Here is a 26,321-nt window from a genome sequence, read left to right as displayed (position 1 = left end):
CTCCTGAACCTAAAGACTCACAGAGAGGGGATGGAAATGGAGCCCAGTCAGTGGAGTGGTTTCTAGTGTAGCCTTGGGTTTAATGCCCAGGGCCCCATTGAACTGAATGTGGTGACACTCCAACACCTGAGAAGTGTAGGCAGGAGGGGGATCAAAAATTCAGGGTTATCCTTGACTATATAGTAAGTCTGAGGCCAGTATAGACTACGTGAGAGCCTGTCAGAAAGAGAGAAAGGGGGGCTAGAGATATGGCTCAATGGTTATGACTTAAGAGATTAAGACTGCTCTCCCAGGGGTCCTGAGTTCAATTCCCAGAGACCACATGGTGGCTCACAGCCATCTGTAATGGGATCTGATGCCCTCTTCTGGTGTGTCTGAAGACTGCGACAGTGTACTCACATACATAAAATAAATAAATCTTTAAAAAAAAAAAAAAAAAGAAAAGAAAAGAAAGAGAGAAAGGGGCATGGGGGCCATAGGAAAGAAAGCACAGTTAAGATAGGAAATGTCCGTCTGCATCTTCCCCTGGGTTGATTCATTTTGAACTAGTAGATTAGTTCGCATTCTGAATCTCACGGCAGTGCACATGCATGGGTCTGGTTTCGTTTTGTGTTGAGGCTCTGTTATGAAATACAGGTCAAGTTGTGTTTTTATGAATTTTATGTGAAACACTTGCTTTCAAAAGCTTCATAGAAAAAGACTGCTTATGGTATCACTCGGTATAATTTCGGTTTTTATATGTATCCATCATCCCTGTCTTTCTTTCCAGGCCGGGCATTTATATCTATGGTCAGTATATTTTCTTAATTATTGGCACTTGGCATCCCCTCTCCTGCTCCAGAATGGTCTTTTCTGGATAAACTCACAAGCTTTGCACTTTCACAAGCTATGCTGTTAGAAGAGAGGATCACGAGAATGCGGTGTGCTGGGGGCGGCCGGGGGTGGCCACGTTGGTGTGTCTGTCTTCTGATGAGCATCCAGTTTGAGACAGGCACACTGATATTTAACTCGGAGGTGCGCGTCCACACGGCTGCTTTGGTCATTTCACTGGTCAGTGGGTTTGCTTGTGACGGGGTTGATTTGATCTGAGTTCTAGGAGGAATAATTTTTTTTTTTTTAAAGTGCCACGTTTGAAGGATGGATGTGAAGAGACTGGGATGGTAGGTGTTTTGAGTTCACGGGTTATTTTTTATTTTGTAGAGTGAGCTGAAAACCAGTGAAAATAAAATTCATAAATGGGAACAGAAGGAGAACGTGCCCCCAGGTCCCGAGGCCTGCGGCGCCCATCAAGAAGGAAGCAAGGTAGGTTGGCACGCCAGTGTCCAGTTGCTGGAGAAGCATGTGTTCTAAATTAGGTGCTTAAAATTAGAAAGGAGTCTGAATCTAGGCTGCAGTGTCTGGGAATTTGGTGGCAGCTGCCAGGGCAGATTGTCATTTTTGCAGGTCACATAATTTCAGTTAGGAAGCTTTGCAGTTTATAGCTGACCAAGTAATGAGTCTTCACTGGAAAATTATTTTGTTCAGCAAATGCTCAGAAGGTGGAAAAACTAAAGTCGTTTATAAAAATCTGACCAGAGATGTAATTTTTATTTTTAAAAACTTGTTTAAGGCTGGGCGGTGGTGGCGCACGCCTTTAATCCCAGCACTTGGGAGGCAGATTTCTGAGTTCGAGGCCAGCCTGGTCTACAGAGTGAGTTCCAGGTCAGCCAGGGTTACACAGAGAAACCCTGTCTCGAAAAAAACCAATAAATAAATAAATAAATAAATAAATAAATAAGATTTTCTTTTGTTTGCTTGTTTTATCTTAAATTTGTTTTGAGATGAAGGTCTCTGTGGCTCAAGCTCATCTTGAATTTGTACATTCCAGCAATCCTTCTGCCTCAGCCTCTTAAATCACTGAGACTACAAGCTTTTGACACCACTCTTTTTTTTTAAAAAAAAAAAAAAAAAAAAGAAAAGATTTATATATTTTATGTATATGAATGCTCTATCTGCATGTACACCTGCATGCCAGAAGAGGGCATCAGATCCCATTACAGATGGTTGTAAGACCCCCCCATGTGGTTGCTGGGAATTGAACTCAGGACCTCTGGAGGAGCAGACAGTGCTCTTAACCACTGAGCCTCTCTCAGCCCTTGACAACACTCCCATTTGTTTGGTCTTGGCTTTGCTATAGCAGTGATTGACCCCAAGCTGTGCACATTCTAGGCAAGTGTTCTACCACTGAGTTATGTCACCAGCCCTCACTCAGGGCAGTTTAGAATCCTAGGTAGCGTGTTAAGCATTAGAAATTTGAAGCTTAGAAACTCAAGGCTGAGGCAGCGAGTCAGTTTCCCAGAGAAAGGCAGGTGCAGGCAAAGCTGAGGACCTGAGTTCCATCTCCAGGTGGACATGGTGGAAAGAGAGAGCCAACTCCTGAAAGACATCCTCTGACTCCACATGTGTGCTGTGGTATGTCCTCAGCCTACACATACAACATTTAACTAACTAACATAATGGGGGCTAAAGTATGCTGTCTATGTAAAGTTGTTACCTGTGGCAACTAAACCATACTGAAGGCTGAGCCAGGCATAGTAGCAGATAGCAATAACCCTAGAAGCAAGGAAGGGAGAAAAGCCAGAGGAACATGAGTGTAAGGCCAGTGTGGTATGCATGGAAAGTCTGAGGCCAACAAGAGCCTGTTTAAAACAGAAAAAATCGCACACAAACATTTATTCTTATTCAGATTTCAGATTTTCCCTTCCTTCCCCCCCCCTCTTTCCATATATATATGTGTGTGTGTGTGTGTGTATATATATATTTATATATACACATATATGTATATATAATATATACGTATCTATATATCTCCATATATATGTTTATATATTATATATAATTTTTATTTAATTTATTTTATTATATATATATATATATATATATATACATATATATATATAAACAAATAGTACATATCTCCCTCCCCCCCTCCTTCCCCCTACTCCCCAAGCCGTGTGGCCTTCATGTTTAAGAAGGCCAACAAGCTAGCATGTTAACTATCAAGAATCATTATGGTAGGTTCCCTAAGAGGTGGTGGGGCCGTGGAGTTCAGAGCTAGCTAAGCTGACTTCTTCAGGAAGATGATGTCTGAGCCAAGCCTTGAAGAATGTGCAGGGATGGGCCAAGGGCGCGGAGACGTGTGTAAGGGGAAAATAAAAAAGAACAGACACGCTGGCACAGTGGAGTGCAGAGACCCAGGGCTGACCTCTTAGCAATTGCTGTTGGATTGATTTGGCAAGGTGGCCGTAGTAAATAAATAGGCAGGAACGAGACACAGGTGGAAGGAAGAGACCAGGGCAAGATCTGAAGAGGCCTTCTAGGCTCTCTAGACCTCAGTGGGAAGCCATTGAAAGAGTTTCAGTAAATCACAGATGGTTTAGTTGCCACAGGTAACAACTTTACATAGACAGCATACTTGAATAATATATTATAATAATAAATGTCATACTGGGCTGGAGAGATACCTCCGTAGTTAAGAGCACTGGCTGCTCTTCAGAGGATTCAGGCTCAATTCCTAACACCCACATAACAACTCACAACTGTGTGTAACTCCAATTGCAGGGGAGCCAGCACCCTCTTCTGAACGTACACAGTGCACATACATACATGCAGGCAAAGCACCCACACATAGAAAATAAAACAGGATCTTTAAAACAAATAGTAAACTGACACAGTGGGATCTTTCTCTCTTTCTTTCTTTCTTTCTTTCTTTCTTTTTTTTTTTTAAAGTTTTTTTGAGACAAGGTCATTCTCTGTAGTCCTGTCTGGCTTGGAATTGCTAGGTAGACCAGGCTAGCCTGAAACTTACAGAGTTTTTTCTGTCTTGCCTCTTTTTTTTTTTTTTTTTTTTTTTTGAGTTTTTTTGAGACAGGGTTTCTCTGTGTAGCCCTGGCTGTCCTGGAACTCACTCTGTAGACCAGGCTGGCCTGGAACTCAGAAATCCGCCTGCCTCTGCCTCCCAGGTGCTGGGATTAAAGGCCTGTGCCACCACTGCCTGGCAGTCTCTGCCTCTTGAGTGTTGAGACTAAAGGTGTAGTTCCCCATGCCTGCCTAGCAAAAGCTGTTTCTCAAATGTAACAAGCAAATATGTTTGGAATTTTCCTTATAGTCTGTAAATTTAAAACAAACAAATAAAAAAATCGCAGCATTGAAGTCTCCCCACCGTTACCTAAGGAGCATATCTGAAGAAATGCTTATCTGGAAAATCAGGGTCGTGTGGTTTTAATTCTGCTTTTGTGCTTAATTCCTGATTGTCCTCGTGCTGATTTGATTTGAAATTAGAACTCTGGGCTGAACTGCAAGATCAGAACATTTTAATTACAGCATAAAGGAGCACTGATTGCAGTGAATCATAACTCAGAGTGGGTGGGGAGGGAGGGGCAGAGAGTAGATGCTCTTTCTGCACGTCCTGTGGGTTTGTGAACATTTGGCTGTGTCCAAGTCTCTAGGATTTCAGAGCTTCAGTGTGCACCTCACCACCATTTGTTAACCAATGCCTAAGCACCATTTGGACTTTGATCAGCTGCCAAAGGACATCAGTGCTTTAGGAAATTTTTTTTTTTAAAAAGCAAACACATACAGAGAGAGGAGGGGAGAGGGAGAGGGAGGAGAGGAGGGGGAGGGAGAGGGAGAGGAGGAGGGAGAGGAAGGAGAGGTAGAGGAAGGAGAAGAAGGAGAGGGAGAAGAAGGAGAGGGAGAGGAAGGAGAGGGAGAGGAAGGAGAGGGAAAGGGAGAGGGAAGTATTTATCCTTTGAGAATGAGGATGGAAGACTGCGGTGGATCGTCTGGAACTAGAGCTGCCATGTAGGTGCTGGGAATTGAGCCCAGGTCCTCTGGAAGAGCAGCCTCTTAACTGCTGAGCCATCTCTCCAGCCCCAGGGAAACTTTCTTGAAGTACCATGCTTTGTCAAGCTGCTGTTCTTCCTTTAAGGAGATGTCTGAGCATGGTCTCTGGTACTCCTGGAAGTTCTGAGTTAATGTCATCTGTCTGCTGGGGGCAGTGATGTCAGTGTTAAGTGTACTCCACAGGTTCAAGGGGACCAGATTAAAGGGGAGAGGAGAACACCCCAGGAAAGATGCACCTACAGATTCTCAATAGTTGAAGGTCCTGGTTGGTTTCGGTTTGGGGTCACAGGGTCTCATCTCGCACAGGCTGTGTTGGCAAGAATGACCCTGAATACCTCTGTGGTTTCTCAAGTGCTAAGATTACAGGCATGTGCCAACCTGCCAGCAGCGAAGGCCTCTTTATAACCAAGCACAACTTTCAGAAAATGTATTTCATGTCATCAAATGACATGCTGTATGTGAGGCCATCAGTCCAATACTTGGCATATAGTAAACACTCTGTAAATGTCAACTGTGATTATTCTGATTTATCCTTTGCCAAGTTAGAATTCCTGTAGTGAAAAGAGACTTGGGGAAAAAATGCCGGCATTCAGGTGTGGTTGGCCAGCCGTGTAGTCTCCATTGTGAATGTGTTCAGCTCATTGACCACCTTGATATATACTCTTGGTATCACCTATTCAACCCGGCGTCACGATCTTAGATACAGAAGGTGTACCTCAGCAAAGGCTAGGACCTGTATAAAGGAGGGAGGGAGAGTTTTCTTTTATTTAAAGTTGATGGCTTCTGAGGAAGAGATATATACCTATACGTAGGATCTGCTTCTGAAAACACTAGAATTTGTTGTTGTTGTTTTTTGTTGTTCTTCCCCAACCCCAACCCGCTGCCAAGATGTGGCAGTGTTTTGGTTTCTTTTCCCTTAGATTCATATAGATTATTATTTTATGTGTCGGAGTGTTTTGCCTGCATGTATGTCTGTGCACCATGTTTGTTCCTGATGCCTGAAGTAGTCATAAAAAGTTGCTGGATCCCCTGAAACTAGAGTATTGTATTGATGATTGTGAGACACCAGATAGGTGCTGGGATTTAAATCTGGGTCTTTCAAATGAGCCCACTCTCAACTCCTGGTTTTTCTCTTTCTCTTTCCCTCCCCCTCTCCCCTCTCCCCTCTCTTCCCTCTCCTCTCTCCTCTCTCCCCTCTCCCCTCTCCCCTCTTTTCCCTCTCCTCTCTCCTCTCTCCCCTCTCCCCTCTCCCCTCCCCCTCTTCCCCCTTCCCCCTTCCCCTCTAAGGCAGGGTATACAGCCCGAGGCTAACATAAAATTCAAATTCACAGTATAGCAGGGGGTTATCTTCAACTCCTGGTCCTCCTGCCTCCACCTCCCAGGTCTCAACCTTTCCCCAAAAGTCACTCAAACAGAAAAATAAAAGTAGGAATAACTCCTGGGTTTAAATACTTTGCTTTCCCTCGCCACGGAGTGTCCTCGGTGCCATGTGAGGGATTTGTACTCCCTGGCTCTGGGGTTTTTCTTCCTAAGATATGGCTTGAAAGTTCTTTATGAGGGAGATGATACCGGCTTGGCAGCTGAGTGCTGTCTGCTCTAGTGTTCCTCTGTAATTGAGAGGATGTTAATATCCTCATAAAAGACATTTGCTGCCTCTTGTTTAAATGCTCAGCTGTTCTGGGGCCGTTATTTCCCCCTCAGGCTGCCAGTGACTAACTGGAGTCAGCAGGATTTTATGGCATTGGCACTGGTTTGCTCTTGTATTTTTAATGCGTTTTTTAATTCTCCTTAATCTTTTTTATTCTTGCAGGTTTCTGCAACTGAGAATAGCCTGGTGGCCCACTCTGTTCCTGCTGAAGATGACACCTGTAAGCATTTGCTCTGAGCTCTGTGGTGGGGTTCTTCTTCTCCCTGCTATTGTCTGTGGAGGAAGGAATGTACCAAACCCAGCAACCAATCTCATCAGGGTCTGGGTGTTAAGGGCTGGTTCTGGAACACCCTTCACACATTCATAGCTTAGGAGAAGTTAAATACTGTTAGCCAGTAGTGGTGGCACATGCAGTGAACCCCAGCACTGGGGGGGGGGGGGGGGGGCAAGGAAGAGAGGCAGGCAGATCTCTGTGAGTTCAAAACCAGTCTGGTCTACAGAGTAAGTTTCCAAGCAGCCAGGGCTACACAGAGAACCCTCATCTTGAAAAGCCACAAAGAGGTCTGGTGAGATGGCTCAGTGGTTAAGAGCACTGACTACTCTTCCAGAGGTCCTGAGTTCAAATGCCAGCAACCACATGGTAGCTCACAACCATCTGTAATGGGGTCTGATGCCCTCTTATGGGGTGTCTGAAATAAACCTTTAAAAAATACGGCCAACATGGGGCAAAGATAATATTTTAATTTTTGAGATTTTTATTTATTGTGTGTGGGTATTTTGTGTGAACATTGTGCACCACGTGCCTGTAAGTATCCGTCAAGGCCAGAAGATGGCATCAGATCCCTTGGGACTGGAGGAGTAGCCAGCGCTCTTAACCAGTGGGCCGTCCCTTTGGCCCTAACTGAAAGAATACATTTAACAACACTTCTCTCACTGAACTTGTCCTATGTCTGTACTAAACTCTCCCAGGTCTGACGCTAAGTAAACGAATCTTGGCATTCTACTTTAGTAGAGGGTGTTCAGGAGAGATTGACTGATGTTTGAAGAACATTTTACAGGCCTAGGGAGCTTCCTGCTCAGTGTTCACACACTTCTGTCCAGCTTTAGAGTATTTTAAGCCTGGTTTCTCAAAGATAATTGATTCGGGGTCGAATTGACTCTTACTGTCTCTGATTTTGGACACAGTCTCACTACACACCGTCAGGCCTGGAGTTCACTGTATAGAGGAGGCGGACCTCTCCTGCCCTCTGACCCCTACGTGTGGCCCTGACCTCTCCTGTCCTCTGACCCCTACGTGTGGCCCTGACCTCTCCTGCCCTCTGACCCATATGTGTGGCACTGACCTCTCCTGCCCTCTGACCCATATGTGTGGCACTGACCTCTCCTGCCCTCTGACTCCTACATGTGGCAGTTACAGATGCGAGATGTGCATTACACACTTATGATACCGGGACCACTTCTGATTCTAATATTCAGGGTCTCTCTCTGTAGCCCTGGTTGTCCTGAAACTCACTCTGTAGATCAGGCTAGCTTTAAACTCACAGAGATCCACCTGCCTCCCCAGTGCTGGGATTGAAGATGTGCAACACTGTGACCAGCTTGCCTTTTTTTTTTTTTTTTTTCTAATTCTTGATAAAAGAGTGAAACTGTCACATAAAGGTTTTGTTTTTTGTTTTGATTTTTCAAGACAGGGTTTCTCTGTGTTGCCCTGGCTGTCCTGGAACTTACTCTGTAGACCAGGATGGCCTCGAACTCAGAAATCCACCTGCCTCTGCCTCCCAAGTGCTGGGATCAAAGGCGTGTGCCACCACACCCAGCATAAAGGTTTTTTCTTGATCATTATCTCAGTTCTAGGCCAGCCAAAGCTACATAGACTACATACCCTGTGTCAGTTCCAGGCCAGCCAGAGTTACACAGGATATATATGTGTGTGTGTGTGTACATACACACACACACACTATATGTCAAAAACTTTTTCAAAGAATGACTGACAAAGACTCAACACATATTCCCTCCTTTTCCCAGCTTTGGCTGAAGCACCCTGGAAGTTACTGGCATTGCAAACTACCAGGAACATATCAAAATCTATGCACAGCCTTCAGAAGTGGCAAAGGCGTCAGAGCAGAATGTTGGTTGTACGGTGTGGTCTGGGTCCCAGCTATGTGCTGGGGGTGTGCTGCAGGGTGAGAAAGTCTCACCGACAACCTGAGTCCTGGGGGAGCCCAGGACACTTTCAGTTTAGAACCTCCTTCAACAGAGAAGTAGTATTTTTTTTTAAGTTTTTGTTTTTTAAGATTTATTTATTTTATTTATATGAGTACACTGTAGCTGTCTTCATTCACACCAGAAGAGGGCGCTGGATCCCATTACAGATGGTTGTGAGCCACAATATGGTTGCTGGGAATTGAACTCAGGGCCTCTGGAAGAGCAGTCAGTGCTCCTAACCACTGCCATCTCTCCAGCCTAAGAAGCAGTATTGTTCCCGATGCTAAGAGGACTGCTTCCTGGTGGAAAGTCCCCATGTTGTGCTTTTTCAGAAATCCCTTCCTGAAGGATTCTAAAATGCAACTCTAAAATGCCTGTCTTCTGTGACTTAACCAGGTAACTCCCAGGTGAAGAGTGAAGCCCAGCAGCCTGTACACCCTAAGCCGCTGAGTCCTGATGCCAGAACCTCCAGTCTTCCGGAAAATTCTCCTCCCAAAACAGTCAAGGTACAGCAGTACTTGCTCTCTTGAGTCTTAGGCTCTTGTTTTCAGTATTGCAAATTGAAAAAAAAAAATTTTTTTTTGAGGTTACTGATATGAGTCCTGGAAGTGTATCCTTTTTTTTTTTTTTTTTTTTTTTTTTTTTTAAGATTTTATATATTTTATGTATGTGAGTGCACTGCTGCTGTCTTCAGACACACCAGAAGTGAGCATCAGACCCCATTACAGATGTTGTGAGCCACCATGTGGTTGCTGGGAATTGAACTCAGGACCTCTGGAAGAGCAGCCAGTGCTCTTAACTGCTGAGCCATCTCTCCAGCCCTGGATTTTGTTTTTAAAGATCTCAGCTTGGAAGAAACTGAAAGATAGATTGGGTTTAAGGCAGTCCAGGCTGCTGCTCCTGTGCCATGCACATGTGTGCTATGAGGATTTCCCTTCTGTGTCCATGATTGGTGTGCAGATGAATGCATCAGTTCACAAAAAGGATGAAGGGAACAGAACATGAGTAAGTGTCTGAACCACAAAAGGGAAGCAGAGGAATCCAGCATTTAAAGGGTAGATTAGGGCAGATTAGGAAGAAGAGAGCAAAAAGAACAAACAAGAAATGTTTAAAGGAAGCAGACATTCACAGAGAGAACATGGTTTACAGAAGAACAGAAGCTGAAGAAAGGAAGAAGAAAAAACAGGTGCAGAAGAAATGAACTGAGAGGCTGTGGGTGTAGCTGAGTGTCTGAGCACAGGGTTAGCAGGCACAAGCTATGCCAGGCGCCAACGCAGACAAAGGAGAGAAGAAAGAACAGAGTCAGGCATTGAGTCTGCACCTGTGTTCTATCTGACCTTTCCAAGATCTGAGCCCAGCCAGGTAGCCGTGGGACTGCTTCCCCTGCACCATCTGCCCAGAGGCCATTGTGACTGTGGATCAAAAATAGATTGGAAGCAGGGAGGGGTTGGCTAGAGAGATGTGTAAGAGCACGTAACACTCCTGTGGAGGACCCAAGTTTGATTCCCAGCATCCACGTTAGGCAGCCCATAGCTGTCCTTAATTCCATTTCCAAGGAGATGCAACACCTCTGGTTTCCTTGGGCATCTGCAGCTACAGAAACATACCCCACACGGGCAGGCATATGTATACTTTTTAAAATAATAAGAATAAAATTTTAAAAAAGGATAGAGGGGATGGTAGCTAGGGGCCCAGCCCTGGCTCTGTGGTAGAGCACTTTCTTAATACGTGAGACTCTGGATTCCATTCCAAACTCTGTAACAAAGAGGCAGGAAAAGAAGACCTAGTTAGGGTTACTGTTGCTGTGATGAAACACCAGATCAAAGCAGGTTGGGGAGGAGGGGATTTATTTGGCTTATGCTTCTATCATAGTCTGTCACCGAAGCTACAGGACAGGAACTCATGCAGGGCAGGAACCCGGAGGCAGGAGCTGATGCAGAGGCCATGAGAGAGTTTATTGCTTTGTTCCCATGGCTTGCTCAGCCTGCTCTCTTATAGAGCCCAGGACCACCAGCCCAGGTGTGACCCCACCAGCACAGTGGGCTGCCCTCCTCCCAATAAATCACTAATTAAGAAAATGCTTGACAGGCTTGTTACAGCCCGGTCTTACGGAGACATTTTCCTACTTGAGTTTCCCTCCCCCAGGTGACTCTAACGTGTGTCGAGTTGACATAAAATTTGCCAGCGCTGCCAGTGAGATGGCTCAGCAGAGACGGCAGCCGACAAGCTGTTTGAGCCCATATGAAAAGGACCAACTCTTGCAAGCTGTCCTCTGAATGCCTATACTATGTTTCAACACCCCCCCACACACACACATGCAAACTTAAATGAAAAAGAAAATGGTACTAAAACCAGGGATAGTGGTGCATGTTAAGGATGGGGCAGTGAGATAGCAAATTCTAGGCTAGCCTGGACTATGCATTGAAACTGACCCTATGTATATAAAACAATGACTAATAAAACTGACCCAGTTATGGATTCTGTGTCACTGAAGAATCTGAGCACTGGTTTATCCAAGAACTAGCATCTGGTCTTGAGAACATTATTCCTCAACATGACCTTGCCTGTTTGCCTAGATAGAACAATGGCTTGGTTATGCTGGCCCAGATTGAAATCCATTCTGATTCAGACTCCAGGCCCTGAGCCAATGAGGGCTGTGTAAGAACACATTATCACACAGGTGTTCCTGGGTTGGTCAGAAAAAGTTCACGGCCTTCTCTGTGGGCTCCTTTATCCCTGGCCATCAGCAGTAGCCTTTACACACACACACACCTCAGGGTTTGCAGCCCAGTTCCTTGTTTGTCATTAGTCCGAAGCTCAAAAGGCATGCAGAGCCTTGCATGGGATTTATTTTCTCCCCCCTCTGTTTAAGGGCTGTTTGTTTTCCCTTGCAGTCTGTAAGCAGGAGAAGTACTTCAGTACATGTGCCCAGAAGGAGCTGCTGGTGTGACTGGCCTCACGCCGTGGCTCTAGACTTGGCATCAGAAGTCAGCTCTCTACTTTGGGAAACTACATGTAGCAAAGAATACATTTGTTCACTCAAAATAGACTTTTATGAGTCCCACGCATCCGGGGGGTGAGGGGGATCTGTTCTTAGTACCTATCTGTTACTGAAAACTAGGGCATCCTAAGCAGGGAACTCAAATAATTTCAAAGTGTAGGTTTTTGCAGGTGGCTGGAGAGTTAGCTCAGTGGTTTAGAGCACTGAGTGAGTGCTCTCGCAGAGGATCCTGGTTCGATTCCCAGCAGCACCCACAGAGTGGCTCACAGACCTCTGTAACTCTCATTTAGAGGATCCAATGCCCTCTCTGAGCACCAGGCACACAGACAGTGCACATAACATACATGGAGATGAAACATGCATACACATAAGATAAAAATAAAAAATAAATATTGTCAGGCATGATGTCACACTACTTTAATCTCAGCTCTCCATGGTTTTGCCTGCATGAATCTGCCATGTGCTTGGTCCCTGTGGAGGTCAGAAGAAAGCATCAGATCTCCTGGAACAGTCACTGCTGTGAGCCACCTTGCGGTTGCTGGGAATTGAACCCGAGTTCTCAGCAAGAGCAACCAGTGCTCTTAACCCCTGAGCCATCTCTCCAGCCCCTTTTTGACAACTTTTTGAAAATTGTTTTGCGGTAGGATTTCACTACTCAGCCCAGTCTGGCCTCGATTCACTGCATACTTCAGACTAGCCTTGAACTTGTAACCCTGCTGTGTCTGCCTCCCAAGTACTAAGATTATAGGCATTTACCACCAGGCAATGGCACCCCAGGTTATCAGTGACCAATGATGGGGTGTGGGAGAAAGACCAAGACCCAGGAGAGAAGAAAAGGCAAGGGAATATGACCAGCCCTGAGGGTCACTAATTTGTCTCCAGCTTCCTCAAATGGTTCTGCTGATGGGTGTAGAAGGAAAGCACAACATGACATTTGGAAGGCTACGCTTCAAGGTGCCCTTTCCTGTATCTGTCTTGCTGTCCTCTGTGGGCAGGGATAAGAGACTTTGTGGTTTTATTGTATGGTGTTGGAGGTATAGAGCCCCACGCATGATAATCAGGCTTTTTCCTGTGAGGTCCCCGCTGCCCCCAGCCTGGTGTCGTGTTCTTTTACAAAGCTAGGAGAAGCATGACCGAAGGTCACCAAGATCTTGTCGCTGCTGTCCCAGCATACTGGCCTCCTCTCGTGGAGACAATCTATTAGAGACAGTCTATTTGGGATGTGTACGGTCCTGAGAACGATTTCACAGAGAATTTCGCTCAGAAGCTGCAGGCTACACAGAGCTGCCCTCAACCATTTGCTGCGTGGCAAAGAATTCCAGTTTTATTACCAAGCCATTTTGCACAGACCAGAAGAATGAACAGCATTTGCGGTATTCACCTGATGAGTGGAGGTCTGACCTCAATGTAGAATTCTTTCTGATTTCATTATGTCGACTGGCCTAGCTTCCTTGTCCACTGCCAGCCGTTTCCCTCTACCTCACTGATGGATACACCACCTACACATCCGCCAGCATCAGACTGAAAGCATGCGTAATACAAAGTGTTAAAAGGAAGGCACGTAGATGTGTTGGAAACTAACGTAAAGTGGATGGATGCCCATCAGCGGAAAGTCTGTAATATTCTTCACATGGGAAAGACTATGTAGGTTAATAGAAGTTATTTGCATATTACCCCATTCATTCCAGAATGTCCTGAAGATAATGTCTCCACATCTGAATCTGAAATCAAGAGAAGACTCTAGTGTGTTTGTGTGTTCTTGGGTTAGCATCTGTCCTCTTCTCCAAAGACAGCACAGGAGTGTTTAGAAAGCACTCCATTGGTCTGAGTTAGGAATTATGGATTTTAATTGTCATTCTGTTTCTGACTGTTTATAACCTTAGTCAGGTATCTGATACCCCTGACGCTTTAGTGTCTATATGTGATGCTTTAGTGTCTACCTGTGACACCTTAGTGTCTATGTGTAATGCTTTAGTATCTACGTGTGACACTTTAGTGTCTACCTGTGACGCCTTAGTGTCTACCTGTGACACTTTAGTGTCTACCTGTGATGCCTTAGTGTCTACCTGTGACACTTTAGTGTCTACCTGTGATGCCTTAGTGTCTACCTGTGACGCCTTAGTGTCTACCTGTGACACTTTAGTATCTATGTGTGAGAAATGAGGCAGAGAAAAAGGAATGAAAAAACAATCAAAACATAAAACACTTAGTAGATGAGAGAATATATTGTAAAGATTAAGCGTGTCTAACAGTCCCATGTCAGCTGAGTTCTGGGCATGGCTGTGATGAGTCAACCTACCATGGAGGCACGGGCAGGATGTGTTCCAGGCCTCCGATAATGGGAGCGTTTCGGGCACTGGTCATGCTTCCTGTTGCCTGAATCGACATGGGGGAAATTACAGAAAAGTGGCTGAGCGCCCAGGACGGAGAATTAAAGGGAAGGCACAACACAGCCTCTACCACTTGGTATGTGAGCATGCTGGGAGCCCCTGCTGCTGTTTCTATGACAGTGTGAGGTTCCTGGATGCACAAGCCTTAAATAACAGCAGAAGAACACCCTGAGACTTGGATAGAAGCGGCAGGAAGTACCAGGTCCTATGCTCAGCCAGTTGTGTGAGGCAACAGGCAGTGGACTTGATGTCAAGGAGGGGTGACTTTTCACTTGAGTGTGGGAGGCCTCAGTGAAGAAAGCAGCAGGGGGCCGGGCGGTGGTGGCGGCGCACGCCTTTAATCCCAGCACTTGGGAGGCAGAGGCAGGCGGATTTCTGAGTTCGAGGCCAGCCTGGTCTACAGAGTGAGTTCCAGGACAGCCAGGACTACACAGAGAAACCCTGTCTCAAAAAACCAAAAAAAAAAAAAAAAAAAAAAAAAAAAAAAAAGCAGCAGGGGGTCAGGTGTGGGAGGTGACACAGTCCTAACAAAACAGCTGTGGGTCAGGCGTGGGAGGCAATAAAGTCCTGAACAATTATGAGCAAGACACTCCTGTGTGGGTGACGGTTCATAAAAGCCTTCTTGATCCTGAGGTTGGCTGTGCCCGAGGTGGATCTGAGAGGGGCTGGTTTTGCCTCCCTAGGCAGAGTGAGAATGTGGTCTTATTCTTGGATCCGAGTTTGAGTGTGTTCTCAGCTGCAGTTGAGTGCTTCAGGGCACATGGAATGCTGTATATTCATTGAAGGTTCCTATTTGTCTCTTCCAGCCTCTGCGTCCTGCTCCTGGCACCTAATCTCTGCTCCTGCCTTCCACTTTCCTCCTAATGTGAGCAAAACCTTCACTGTCCCTCAAGTTCTTCTCTCTATTCCCTGGGCTGCACCCTGCTACAGTGTGTTCCTTCCTTGTGTGTGTGTCAGTGTGTATGTGTGAATGTGTGTGTGCGCCTGCATGCATGTGTATGTGTGTATGTATGTGTGTGTGGATGTGTGTGCGTGTGCATGCATGTGCACGTATGTCTGCACACACGCTCTCAGTGACCCTTCCCCTTGTTCTCCCAATTCTATTTCAACCGTTAAAAATACAGGATCCCCTTTTTGCAACTGAAAAAGATTCTCAGTCTGATAAGCACCTTTTAATCCCATTTCTTACACAATTTGAATTATGATTTGGACAGGCTCTCTCAGGTAGCTCCAACTGTACCATTATTCTCTAATTTTAGTCTGCATTTTAATGGAGGTCCTGCTTTCTGGACAAAAAATAACCACCTAGTCCTTTTAGAGAAAACATTATTAAAATGGGGCAACAGTATCTCCCTTTAAATCCAATTGTGTCTGTAAAAGAAAAGAAACCTGTTATTCAAATAATGCCCTAGTGACTGCCCACAGCTCTCTGCCGTAACCTGGGCCGCCTTAGGTACTTCCTTCATGACTGGTGCACTGAGCTAGCCTCTGGTCTTTGGTGGTTTAACTTCTTTTCTTCTCAGGACTCTGCCCAAATGAAGCGGGTTGTCCTTCCTTCCACTCCACTCTGCTCATTTATTCCTGGGCCCTTGAGATGCTGTGTGAGCATTCGCCCATTGTTTTAGGAAGCTTTGCTTTATAGATCTTTATAGACTTGCATTTCATGTCTCTGCTTCCATTTCCTACCAAATCTGCTTGGAAAACAATCTGCTTGGAAACCAGTCCCCACTGATTTCGTCCCTGAAGTGAATAAACAGTCAGAATGACTTTTTTTTTTTTTTTTTTAACCAGTCTGTCTTCAGGGCTGGTTGGTTGGCTGGTGTGGTTTACTTGCGATGGAGTCACACTCTAGCCTGGCTGGCTTGGTGGGCCCTTGCTATGTAAACCAGAATAGCTCTGAGCTTACAGCCATCCTCTTGGAGGATGCCAAGTGCTGGGATGATAGGCATAAGCTTCCATACCCAACTAGCTTGTTGTTTTTTCCAAGACAGGGTTTCTCTGTGTAGCCCTGGCTGTCCTGGAACTCACTCTGTAGACCAGGCTGGCCTCACACTCAGAAATCCGCCTGCCTCTGCCTCCCAAGTGCTGGGACTAAAGGCGTGCGCCACCACTGCCCAGCTATTTTCTTACATTTTCTGCTGAGAGCCCAAGCTCATCTAGGCACCTAGATGCTGTGAGAGTTGCCTGCCATCTAATTTGCTGTCTTCCTCTACCGGCCGACATGTTTGTGTTGGAGCAAGTTGTGGGTATTCACGCTCAGGAGTAGAGACTTCTGGCCCCACCACCATCAGGAACATAGCACTTTTTATCATGTAAACGCTTACAGTATCTTTTTAGAATTCTGGCTTTTTATCAGTGCTACAGTAGCAAAACCATAGATATTGAAGGGAGGGGAGGACTTTAGTGTCTCATGAATCATAGGCTTGCCCTAAACTTGCAGCTTAGGATGACCTTGAACTTACAACCTTCCTGTTTCCACCACTCAAGTGCTGCACCACCATGCCCAGTTTTATTCCTTGTTGAGCAGTGAACCCAGGGCTTTGTAGGAGCTAGGCAAGCTCTCTTACCAACTGAGAAACATCCTCAGCCCCCAGCTCTCCTGGTTTTAGAAGTTGGATTACTGTGTTGAACAGTGTGACAACTCTTAGAGCACAGTTTATAAGTAGTTCACAAATTCACAGTCATTAAGGAATACGTTGCCCAGGGCATTGGGGTTTTTTTTTGTTTTGTTTTGTTTTTCTCTCTGTTAGTTTTCAGACTCATAAACAATGTAGCTTTAGTAGGCTGTGCTTCCTTCTGGAAGCCCAATAAGGTAGTTTGTTTCTCTTACAAATTATTCCTTCTATGCTTTAAAATATGCCTCGCTTGGGGATGGCAAGATGACTCAGCAGGGAAAGGCCCTTACTGCCAAGTTTAAGGACCTGAGTTTGATCCCCAGAATCCATAGCAGAGACAGAACTCCCCAGAGTTTATCCTGTGACCTCCAAACATGGACAGTGATGTGCGAATATGTCCACTAATACAATAAAATCATAGTAAACATTTAAAAAATTTTTTTTAATATGCCACACACATTTAGATGTAATGGCCTATACACACAGTCTTGGCACTTGGGAAACAGAGACGGAAGGGTCAAGGTCGTTGGCGGTCTCACCTGATAAGTCTGAGAGCAGCTTGGGTTACGTCAGAATCTGTCTTTAAAACTAGAATAAAACCTGTCCAGAGAGTAACGAAAGATACTCCTCTGGAATTGAAATATCTTTTCCTGATTTCCAAAGTGTAACGCCTTCCCTTGAGCGTCAGACCCCGGCCCCTCAACACACACACACCAGGCTGTTATAATCACCTTCCCTCAGCTTGGGTATCAGACCCCACCACCTCCAAGACTGTTAAAATCACCTCCTTTCTGCCACTTGAATCAGACTTCCTCCTGTGTTGTGATTTCATTTTGTCCTACCTCCTGCCCTTCTAACTACATCTCTCTATCAGCAATGTTTTCTGAGGAGTGTGTGTGTGTGTGTGTCTGTCTGTCTGTCTGATTCTCAGCCTGTCTACAACTTGCTCTGCAATGCAGCCCAAGCCCACCTGACCTCAAAGGCTTCTACACTTAGGGAAGCCACACAGTTTGGTACAGAAATCCAGGAGAGCCTCCTGGCTCTAACAAGCCAACCAGTAGAATCTGAGCAGGTGTAGTTCCTTTAAGAATGGCCCATCTTAGATAAATTAAATCCTAGCCCATCTCTGCAGGTACCACATCATCAGTGCTGAGGTTGAAGTTGTCTTCTGCTTCCTTCTCTAGAAGTTTCAGGCACCTGCAAAGGAGAGCTGCGTGGAGTGTCAGAAGACGGTGTACCCCATGGAACGTCTCCTGGCCAACCAGCAGGTGTTTCACATCAGCTGTTTCCGATGTTCCTACTGCAACAGCAAGCTTAGGTGAGCCAGACCCAAGTGGGTCTGTGTGTGCAGAGTGGGTGCGCAGAGGGACTCTGGCTTTTAGAACACAGGCACTAAACGCTACTCTACCTGACACTACCGGGGGGGGCCCCTGGTGAAGTAGACAACACTGTTTAGTGGCAAGTCCTTCATACAAATGATGGTGTCGTTAGGAACTTCTTGATGCCTTGGTGTGTTAGAACTGAAGCCTAGCCGGGCGGTGGTGGCGCACGCCTTTAATCCCAGCACTTGGGAGGTAGAGGCAGGCGGATTTCTGATTTCGAGGCCAGCCTGGTCTACAGAGTGAGTTCCAGGACAGCCAGGGCTATACAGAGAAACCCTGTCTCGAAAAACCAAAAAAAAAAAAAAAAAAAAAAAAAAGAACTGAAGCCTAAAATACTTGGAACTGCTAATGAAGCCCCTCATTCATGACCAGATTTAGCAGAACGTTTTCCTGTGTTCTCAGAGAACCATAAGCTGTTAAATCCCAAGGCATCCTAGGTCTGGTGACCACAGGCTTGGAATCCCAGCTACACTGGGAAGTTGAGGTGGGAAGATCAGATCTTGAGCTCATGGCCTGCCTGGGCATGTGAAAAAGAGGGCCAAGGATGTAGTCGGTGGTACTAATACCCAGCACTCATGTGCCTGGGTCCAGTCGCCAGGACTGAAGAAAGGTGGGGAGAAGAACTTAAAGGAAAGCTATCAATATGGCAGACTGGGAAAAGAGTTCACATTAATCAATTTTAATTACATGGTTTCAGAGAGAGGAAAGTTTCCAAGGTGTCACTTTCCATCTTTCCTTCCCAAGCAAGTACCCTTCTAGAGCACTCTTGAAAGCTGTCCTGACATCTACAGGACACTTACGGAGTGTCGTTACCATAGCTCAACCCAGTGGTGGCTCTAGCTAGATAATGCTCTTCGTGTAGCACCAGAATCTGCCTCTGGGATCCCCACCCTTTAGTTCCTTTTCTGCCCACTGGGTTTGTTTATTTATTTATTTGTTTGTTTTCTTCTTTTGTTTTTGTTTTGTTTTGTTTTTCAAGACAGGGTTTCTCTGTGTAGCCCTGGCTATACTGAAACCCTGTAGCCCAGGCTGGCCTTGAACTGAGAGATCCACCTGCCTCTGCCTCCCAAGAGCTCAGATTAAAGGTGTGCGCCACCACCACCTGGCTTTGAATTAATTTTTTTTTCAATAAAACATATATTTTTCTTGGAGAAATACTAGCATTTTATGACCCTTTAAAAAATTTTTAATGTATATGGGTGGTTTGCCTGCACATGTGTCTGCAAAGGCTAAAAGAAAGCACCAAATCCCCTGGAACTATAGTTACAGACAGTTGTGAGCTGCCATCTGGGTTCCGGGAATCAAACCTGAGTCCTCCAGAAGAGCAGACAGTGCTTGCTTTTTTTGGGGGGTGGGGGGGATTTTTCGAGACAGGGTTTTTCTGTGTAGTCCTGGCTGTCCTGGAACTCACTCTGTAGACCAGGCTGGCCTCGAACTCAGAAATGATCCATGTGCCTCTGCCTCCCAAGTGCTGGGATTAAAGGCCCGCGCCACTACCGCCCGGCCAGCCAGTGCTCTTAACCACTGAGCCACCTATCTCTCAAGTCCCTTTACAAGCTATTATATAATGGGCTGGACTTGGTGGCACACACCTTTAATTCTAGCACTCAAGAGGCAGGGGCAGGTGGATCTCTGTGACTTCAAGTCTAGCCTGTTCTACATAGTAAGTTCCAGGCCATCCAGGGCTACCTAGTGATTCTTAAAAAAAAAAAAAAAAGTTAAGCTGAATAAAGTGTTATCTCCTGCTCTTTCTCCTGTGAGCTTGGCTTGCTTTTATCCAGTCAGGAGTAGACACTAAGTACCAAATATCTGCCGCACATTGTATCTGTTCTTACAGTGTTGTGATTTTAAAATTAGCACAGATGATAAATTGGGAAGAAAAAGATATGACTTACAGGTTACAAATGCTGAGGAAGTGTGTGAGTGATTGGAGCCAGAGGGTCAAGACAGACAGGAGAAGTAACTTAAACATTTGACAGAGGAGAATAAAATCACTTGAAAACGAGGAATTACATATCAGTTAAGAGAGTGACCAATGAAGGTTTGGTCTAGGGAGTAAGCATGCTTTGTGTAAAAGTAAAGGTGATCATGGCGCTGCACATCCTGAGATCTTAGAACTCTGGAGACTGAGGCAGGGGGATTTCAAATTCAAGGCCAGCCTGGATTACATAGTGAATTTAGGGCTCTCCTTTGAAAAAATAAAACTTAAAAAAAAGCCTTAAAAAAGGGTAAGTCATTATGATGGGTCATTTATGCGCTTTTAAAGATATTTTCCTTGGACTGGGGATATAGCTCAGTTAATACCGTGTTTGCCTGGCATGTACAAGACCCTACATTCACGGTATCTACCCTTCAAAGGGGAGAAGGTTTCTCACCATCCTCAGAAAACGCTGGCACTCGCAGATTGAAGCCTGTTGTTATAACTGGGAGTACAAAGGAAGGTTCACTGACTTGGTGTTTTCTCTTTCCGTGACAGTCTAGGAACATACGCATCCTTACATGGAAGAATCTATTGTAAGCCTCACTTCAATCAACTCTTCAAGTCCAAAGGCAACTATGACGAAGGCTTTGGGCACAAGCCGCATAAGGATCTGTGGGCAAGCAAAAGTGAAAATGAAGAGACTTTGGGGAGACCAGCCCAGCCTCCAAATGCAGGGGAGACCCCCCATAGCCCGGGTGTGGAAGATGCCCCCATCGCTAAGGTCGGCGTGCTGGCTGCAAATATGGAAGCCAAGGCCTCCTCTCAGAGGGAGAGGGAGGATAAACCTGCTGAGACCAAGAAGCTGAGGATTGCCTGGCCTCCCCCAGCTGAGCTGGGCAGTTCAGGAAGTGGCCTGGAGGAAGGGTTCAAAGTGTCGAAGCCCAAGTGGCCTCCGGAGGATGAAGTCTGCAAGACTGAGGCTCCTGAGGATGTAGATCTGGACCTGAAGAAGCTGAGGCGGTCTTCGTCACTGAAGGAGAGGAGCCGTCCGTTTACGGTCGCAGCTTCCTTTCGAACCTCTTCCGTCAAGAGCCCCAAGACCTTGTCGCCATCTCTCAGGAAAGGTTGGAGCGAGTCCAAGCAGAGTGAGGACTTTGGAGGAGAGATAGTGACCGAAAGGAAACAAACGGAAAATGCCAGACCCTCTGGGGAGAAAGAGAATGTGGGGAAATCTCGCTGGCAGAGCGAGAACGCAGCCGCGGAGGAAGCACCGAGGAGCAAGGACCGTCGTTCTTTTGAGCTGGAGAGTGAGAATTTTATAGAAAACGGCGCAGACATAGCTGAAGATGACAGCCATGTCCTCGCACAGCAGTCTCCATTAGAACCTGAGTCTCCGGCTTGGTCTGGCTTTGTAGACACCACGGCTACTAAAGAATTCACTACCCAGAATCAGAAATCCCAAGATGTCGGGTTCTGGGAGGGGGAGGTGGTCCGAGAGCTGTCTGTGGAGGAACAGATAAAGAGAAACCGGTACTATGATGAGGACGAGGATGAGGAATGACCAGCCGCCATGGTGGCGGCCTTAGACTCCTGTTAGCAACTCACTGCCCTTTATCTCGTGGTGCGCAGAAACGGGCAGCTTGGTGCCAGGAGTCGTTTATGTGGGGGCGACTTTGGAAGTGAATTCCCGCTAGCAAAACAGAACAACAAACAAACAAACAAAAAATCCCCAAAACCAATTCTAAGTGCATTGTTGAAACACCATCTTAAGCCTGGTGTAGTGGTACACACCTTTAATCCCAGCACTCGGGAGGCAGATGCAGGCGGGACTCTCTTGAGTTCGAGGCCAGCCTGGTCTACAGAGCTAGTTCCAGGACAGCCAGGGCTACACAGAGAAACCTTGTCTCAAAAACAAAAACAAAACAAAAAACAAAAGAAACCCTCCATTTTAGCAGGGAAGGGCTAAGCAGGGATTTTTCTCACTGATGCAGCCACTGTATTCCCCAAAATCAACCAGCGGCTAGATGCTTAGAGGCACATTTTCACACTACAAAGACCGTTGTGGAATTAGAGGCGTTCAGGAGCCCACCTCATGACCAGAGACACTTTAGCATAAAGGGCACAGTGTAGCCATTTTACCAATTTCATTTTTTAGTATTCAACTGCTGAAATCCAATATAGTCTTTCAAGCTTTTTAAATGCATTTTCTTCCTCTGGTAGATACAGGAAGCTTACTGTCTTCCATCCCACTCTCTGCATTTTAAATCACTATGACACAAAATGGCAACCTTTGGCCAAGGGAGATGACTCGCCGGGGGAAGGTGCTTGTTACAAAAGCCCAAGCACCCGAGTTCAATCCCCAGCACCTATGTAAAGGTGAGAGAGCAGCCTGCACAAAGTCATCCTCTGACAAATGTCTCCTGTGGCACACATGCCTACCATCAATAATAATAGACAAGTTAAAAAAAATACAGCCAACCTTACAAACACCTTTGAGACAGAGCCAACCTATATACTTTGGTGTTTGGAGAGACCGACATTGTACCCAGATAATCAGTGGTGTATGCCAGGGTGTCTGCCTGTACTCTGGATATTCGACATCTATTCTGGTGGCTTCTCACACTTTACTAAAAGCTGCAGTGTTTTTTTTGTTGTTGTTGTTTTTTGTTTGTTTGTTTGTTTTCAGAGCTGAGGACCGAACCCAGGGCCTTGCGCTTGCTAGGCAAGCTCTCTACCACTGAGCTAAATCCCCAACCCCTGCAGTGTTTCTATAAGACCTTTTGGATCACGGTTCACTCTCCAAGTAAAACAGAACCTGAGATCAGAACTCCGAAGTCTCAGGGTTGAGGCAGATCTTGTTAGTACTCATAGGCTCTGAAATGTGTTGATTTTTAAGCCAGATAATATTTCCAGGGTTGCATTAAATCAGTTTTAGGTCTTTCTTCTTAGGCTGTGTCCTACTTTGATTCATTGTTGTGATAAAACACTGGGCAGAATCAACTTAGAGGAGGAGGGTTTGTTTCCACTCACAGGCTATGGGCCATGGGCCACAGTCAAGGGAGACTAGGCAGAACCCGGAGGCAAGAACTGATGCAGACCGAGTAGGAACACTGGTGGACTCAGCTGGCTTTCTTAGACCACCCAGGGACACTTGGCCAGGGGTGGCCCTGCTTACAACAAAAACTGGCCCACAGGCTCACCTGTTAGAGGCAGGCCTCAGCTGAGAGTCCCACATCCAGGTGACTCTCTGTCAGGCTGGTAAACACTGAGGAGCACAGGTGGTTTTCTCTGGTATTAAGGCTTTAGAACCTTATAAATGAGTGCATTTCTTGTATGTAACTGATATCCCAAATTATGTGTATGAGGGGAGGGTGTTTTAAGATAGAGGCCTTTTTGCATTTGTAGAGATTTAGCTCTGTTTTAGAGATGTAAAATAATCTGTTTCCTTATGGCCTTGTTTATCATAAGACATTTTTATTCAATAAAGCTTTTAATTTACATTCCAAGTGTCCATACTGCTCCTTTTCTCTTTACATGGTTAGGGTCTCTGCTTCTATATGAGCAGTTAAGGGGAAAGTGCTGTGAATTCGTTTCACCACTAGATGGCGATGTTGAACGGACTTGTGCACGTTTCCTCTACCCTGAAGAAGATATATATATGTTTTGGGTTTTTTTTTTTTTTTTTTTTTTTCTGGAAAATTGCAAGTAATTTGGCAAGAGAATTAGCATGTGAATTCAAATGAACTGTTTGTTTTACCAATTCAAATTCCAGTGGCGGTTTTTACCATACTCAACATTTATTCACCTTCCAATTGTGCCTAACACACAAAATAGGATTTCCAGCCATCTCTGCTAAACATGGGTGCTCTTCGCTCTGGGTGTGACCATGTTTGGTTGATTTCTTCTGTAGAATCAACTTCTCCAAATGTTTTCTGCTGCTGTTGATTTGTGGTTTTAATAATAGCCTGGAAACCACATGTGGTGGTGGTCCATTCCTGTAAATCCCAGAACTCAGGAGGCCTCTGAGGCAGGAGGATTACTAAATTCAAAGCTAGCCTAAGCCACAAAATGAGACCCAATCTCAAAACAGGCTCAAGAGACTGGAGAGCTGGCTCCAGATTTTAGAGTAAGTGCTGTTCTTCTGAAAGACCCAGGTTTGTTACCTAGCATGGTGGTTCACAGTCATCTGCATTCCAGCTCGAGAGAATTCAACACCCTTCTACTGACATCCACAGACATACTCTTAAATAAGGATTTAAAAAATAAGTTGGAGCGGTGACATGCCTGTAAACCCAGCACATGGGAGGCTGAGGCATGACCGGAAGTGCAGGGCCAGCCTGGACTACAAGAGAGACCCTATCTAAAATAACTATCTTAGAAATTTTATTTAGTTTCCTATGATTGGATTTCTTTGGAGAGAAGTGTGCTTTGGGGCAATCTATATATTATATCACCCAGCATCTTCTCTAGTGTCCCCGCAGCCCACCCTGAGACAGATTTCTCTGTGTAGCCCTCTGTGTCCTAGAACTCGCTCTGTATGCTGGGCTGGCCTCAAACTCATAGAGATCTGCCTGCCTCTGCCTCCTCAGTGCTGGGATTAATGGTGTAAGCCACTACACCTGAAGCTCCCCCATCAGCCCAGGGTTATAATTCTGAAGTCTCACCTCTGTTCTTCACAGTTTCTCACCTGTAGTCTCAGCTTCTCTGTCATCTCTCATCTTCTAGATACTTCTGCCTCTGTTCTTGACTTCCTGCAATCTGCTGTAGATCAAGGGTTTTACATTCCACTCAAGAGTTCTTTTCTCCCAATAAGCTATTATGTGACTTCAGGTATATAGGCACACGAAGTAGGTATGTGAATAAAACATTTACTGATGGTAAATTATGAGGTAATTCATTTTTGTATAAATGTTTATTTTTAGGTGAATGAGTATTTTGCATGTATGTGTATCTGTGCACCACATATGTGGCTGGTGACCAGGAGGCCAGGAGCAACATTGATCCCTTGCAACTGGACTTATAGATGGTTGTGATCTCCTATGTGGGTGCTAGGAATTGAACTTGGGTCCCCTGGAAGAGCAGCAAGTGCCCACTGAACCATCTCTCCAGCCCAAAATATTTATTTTAAAACAGTTCTTTGGTATACATATATATAATCTTACCATTTGTTAAAGAAGAGAGTAAATTTACATATTAATCAGATGGATTTTATCTTTATATAAAGAATCAAATCTTGAATATTTGCACATTAAATCTTTTATTTTTAGTTTTTTTTTTTTTTTTGGTTTTTCGAGACAGGGTTTCTCTGTATAGCCTTGGCTGTCCTGGAACTCACTCGGTAGACCAGGCTGGCCTCGAACTCGGCTTTAAATTTATTTATGTGTATAAATGTTTTGCCTATGTGCATATGTGGGCACCACATGTGTACCTCACGGCCCAGAGGTCAGAAGAGGGCTTCTGATTCCCTGGAACTAGAGTTATGGGTGTTAGTGAGGCACCTCGTGGGTTCCAGGAACCAAACCTGGGTCCTCAACAACAAATATTATCTTCCAAGCCATCTCCCCCCAGTCCCTGCATATTAAATCGAAATCTTTGGCATGTAGAATGTAGAGCATCTCTGGAAATTTAACATATATATATATATATATATATATATATATATATATATATATAGAGAGAGAGAGAGAGAGAGAGAGAGAGAGGGGGGGGGTGTCTCACAATGTAAGCCATGGCTGGTCTGGAACTCATTATATAGACCAGGCTGACCTTGAAATCACAGAGCTCCATCTACCTCCATTTCCTTTCTGCTAGGAATAAAGGCATGAACTTGATAGTTAGGTTTTACAATTGTCAATGTATGAACACCACTTCGCAAAAATAACACAAATGTCAGAAGTTTGTGGCTGGAGAAATTAATGATCATCTGTACCCTGCTGATTCTCTGGAATCTTCTCTGTTTGAGACAGGGTCTCATCGTGTTCCTTTGTGTGGCCTGGAGCTCATTATGGAGACCAGGCTGCCCTCCACTGACAGTCATCTGCATGTTAAGATTACAAGGGTGTACCACCATACTGGGCAGTCTCCATGCTTTTGAGTGAAGACTGTGTGCCTGTGTGGTGTGGTTCGGTTTTCCATTTGTGCCCTCAGTGCAGCCTGCTCTCTTCAGGATGAAGACCATTCATAAGAAGTCTTTATTTGGGCTTTATGTTGTAGACTTAGAAGTTGAGTAAACAGGAGAGCAGCCTCCCTCGATGATGCAAAAGAAGAATGTCAAG

The 26,321-nt window shown here is 45.3% G+C and overlaps 1 protein-coding gene across 2 annotated transcripts in view; it reads left to right on the top strand.

Annotated features, from left to right (window-relative positions):
* Lima1 (LIM domain and actin binding 1) overlaps positions 1-23,546 on the top strand; it is a 93,866-nt gene extending 70,320 nt beyond the window's left edge. For both annotated transcript variants that reach the window (XM_034516041.2, XM_076912080.1), the window contains 5 exons: positions 1,201-1,302; positions 6,695-6,752; positions 9,134-9,243; positions 17,928-18,061; positions 20,602-23,546. In XM_034516041.2, the coding sequence (XP_034371932.1) occupies positions 1,201-1,302; positions 6,695-6,752; positions 9,134-9,243; positions 17,928-18,061; positions 20,602-21,607 (1,410 nt within the window). In that variant the 3' untranslated portion in view covers positions 21,608-23,546. The remainder of the gene's footprint in view (positions 1-1,200; positions 1,303-6,694; positions 6,753-9,133; positions 9,244-17,927; positions 18,062-20,601) is intronic.
* The last annotated feature ends 2,775 nt before the right edge of the window (positions 23,547-26,321 follow it).

The sequence above is a fragment of the Arvicanthis niloticus genome, chromosome 13 (genome assembly GCF_011762505.2).
Source record: "Arvicanthis niloticus isolate mArvNil1 chromosome 13, mArvNil1.pat.X, whole genome shotgun sequence".
NCBI classification, from domain to species: domain Eukaryota; kingdom Metazoa; phylum Chordata; class Mammalia; order Rodentia; family Muridae; genus Arvicanthis; species Arvicanthis niloticus.
The sequence above is the reverse complement of the archived record's forward strand: the minus strand, read 5'-3'. Positions and strand labels throughout refer to the sequence as shown.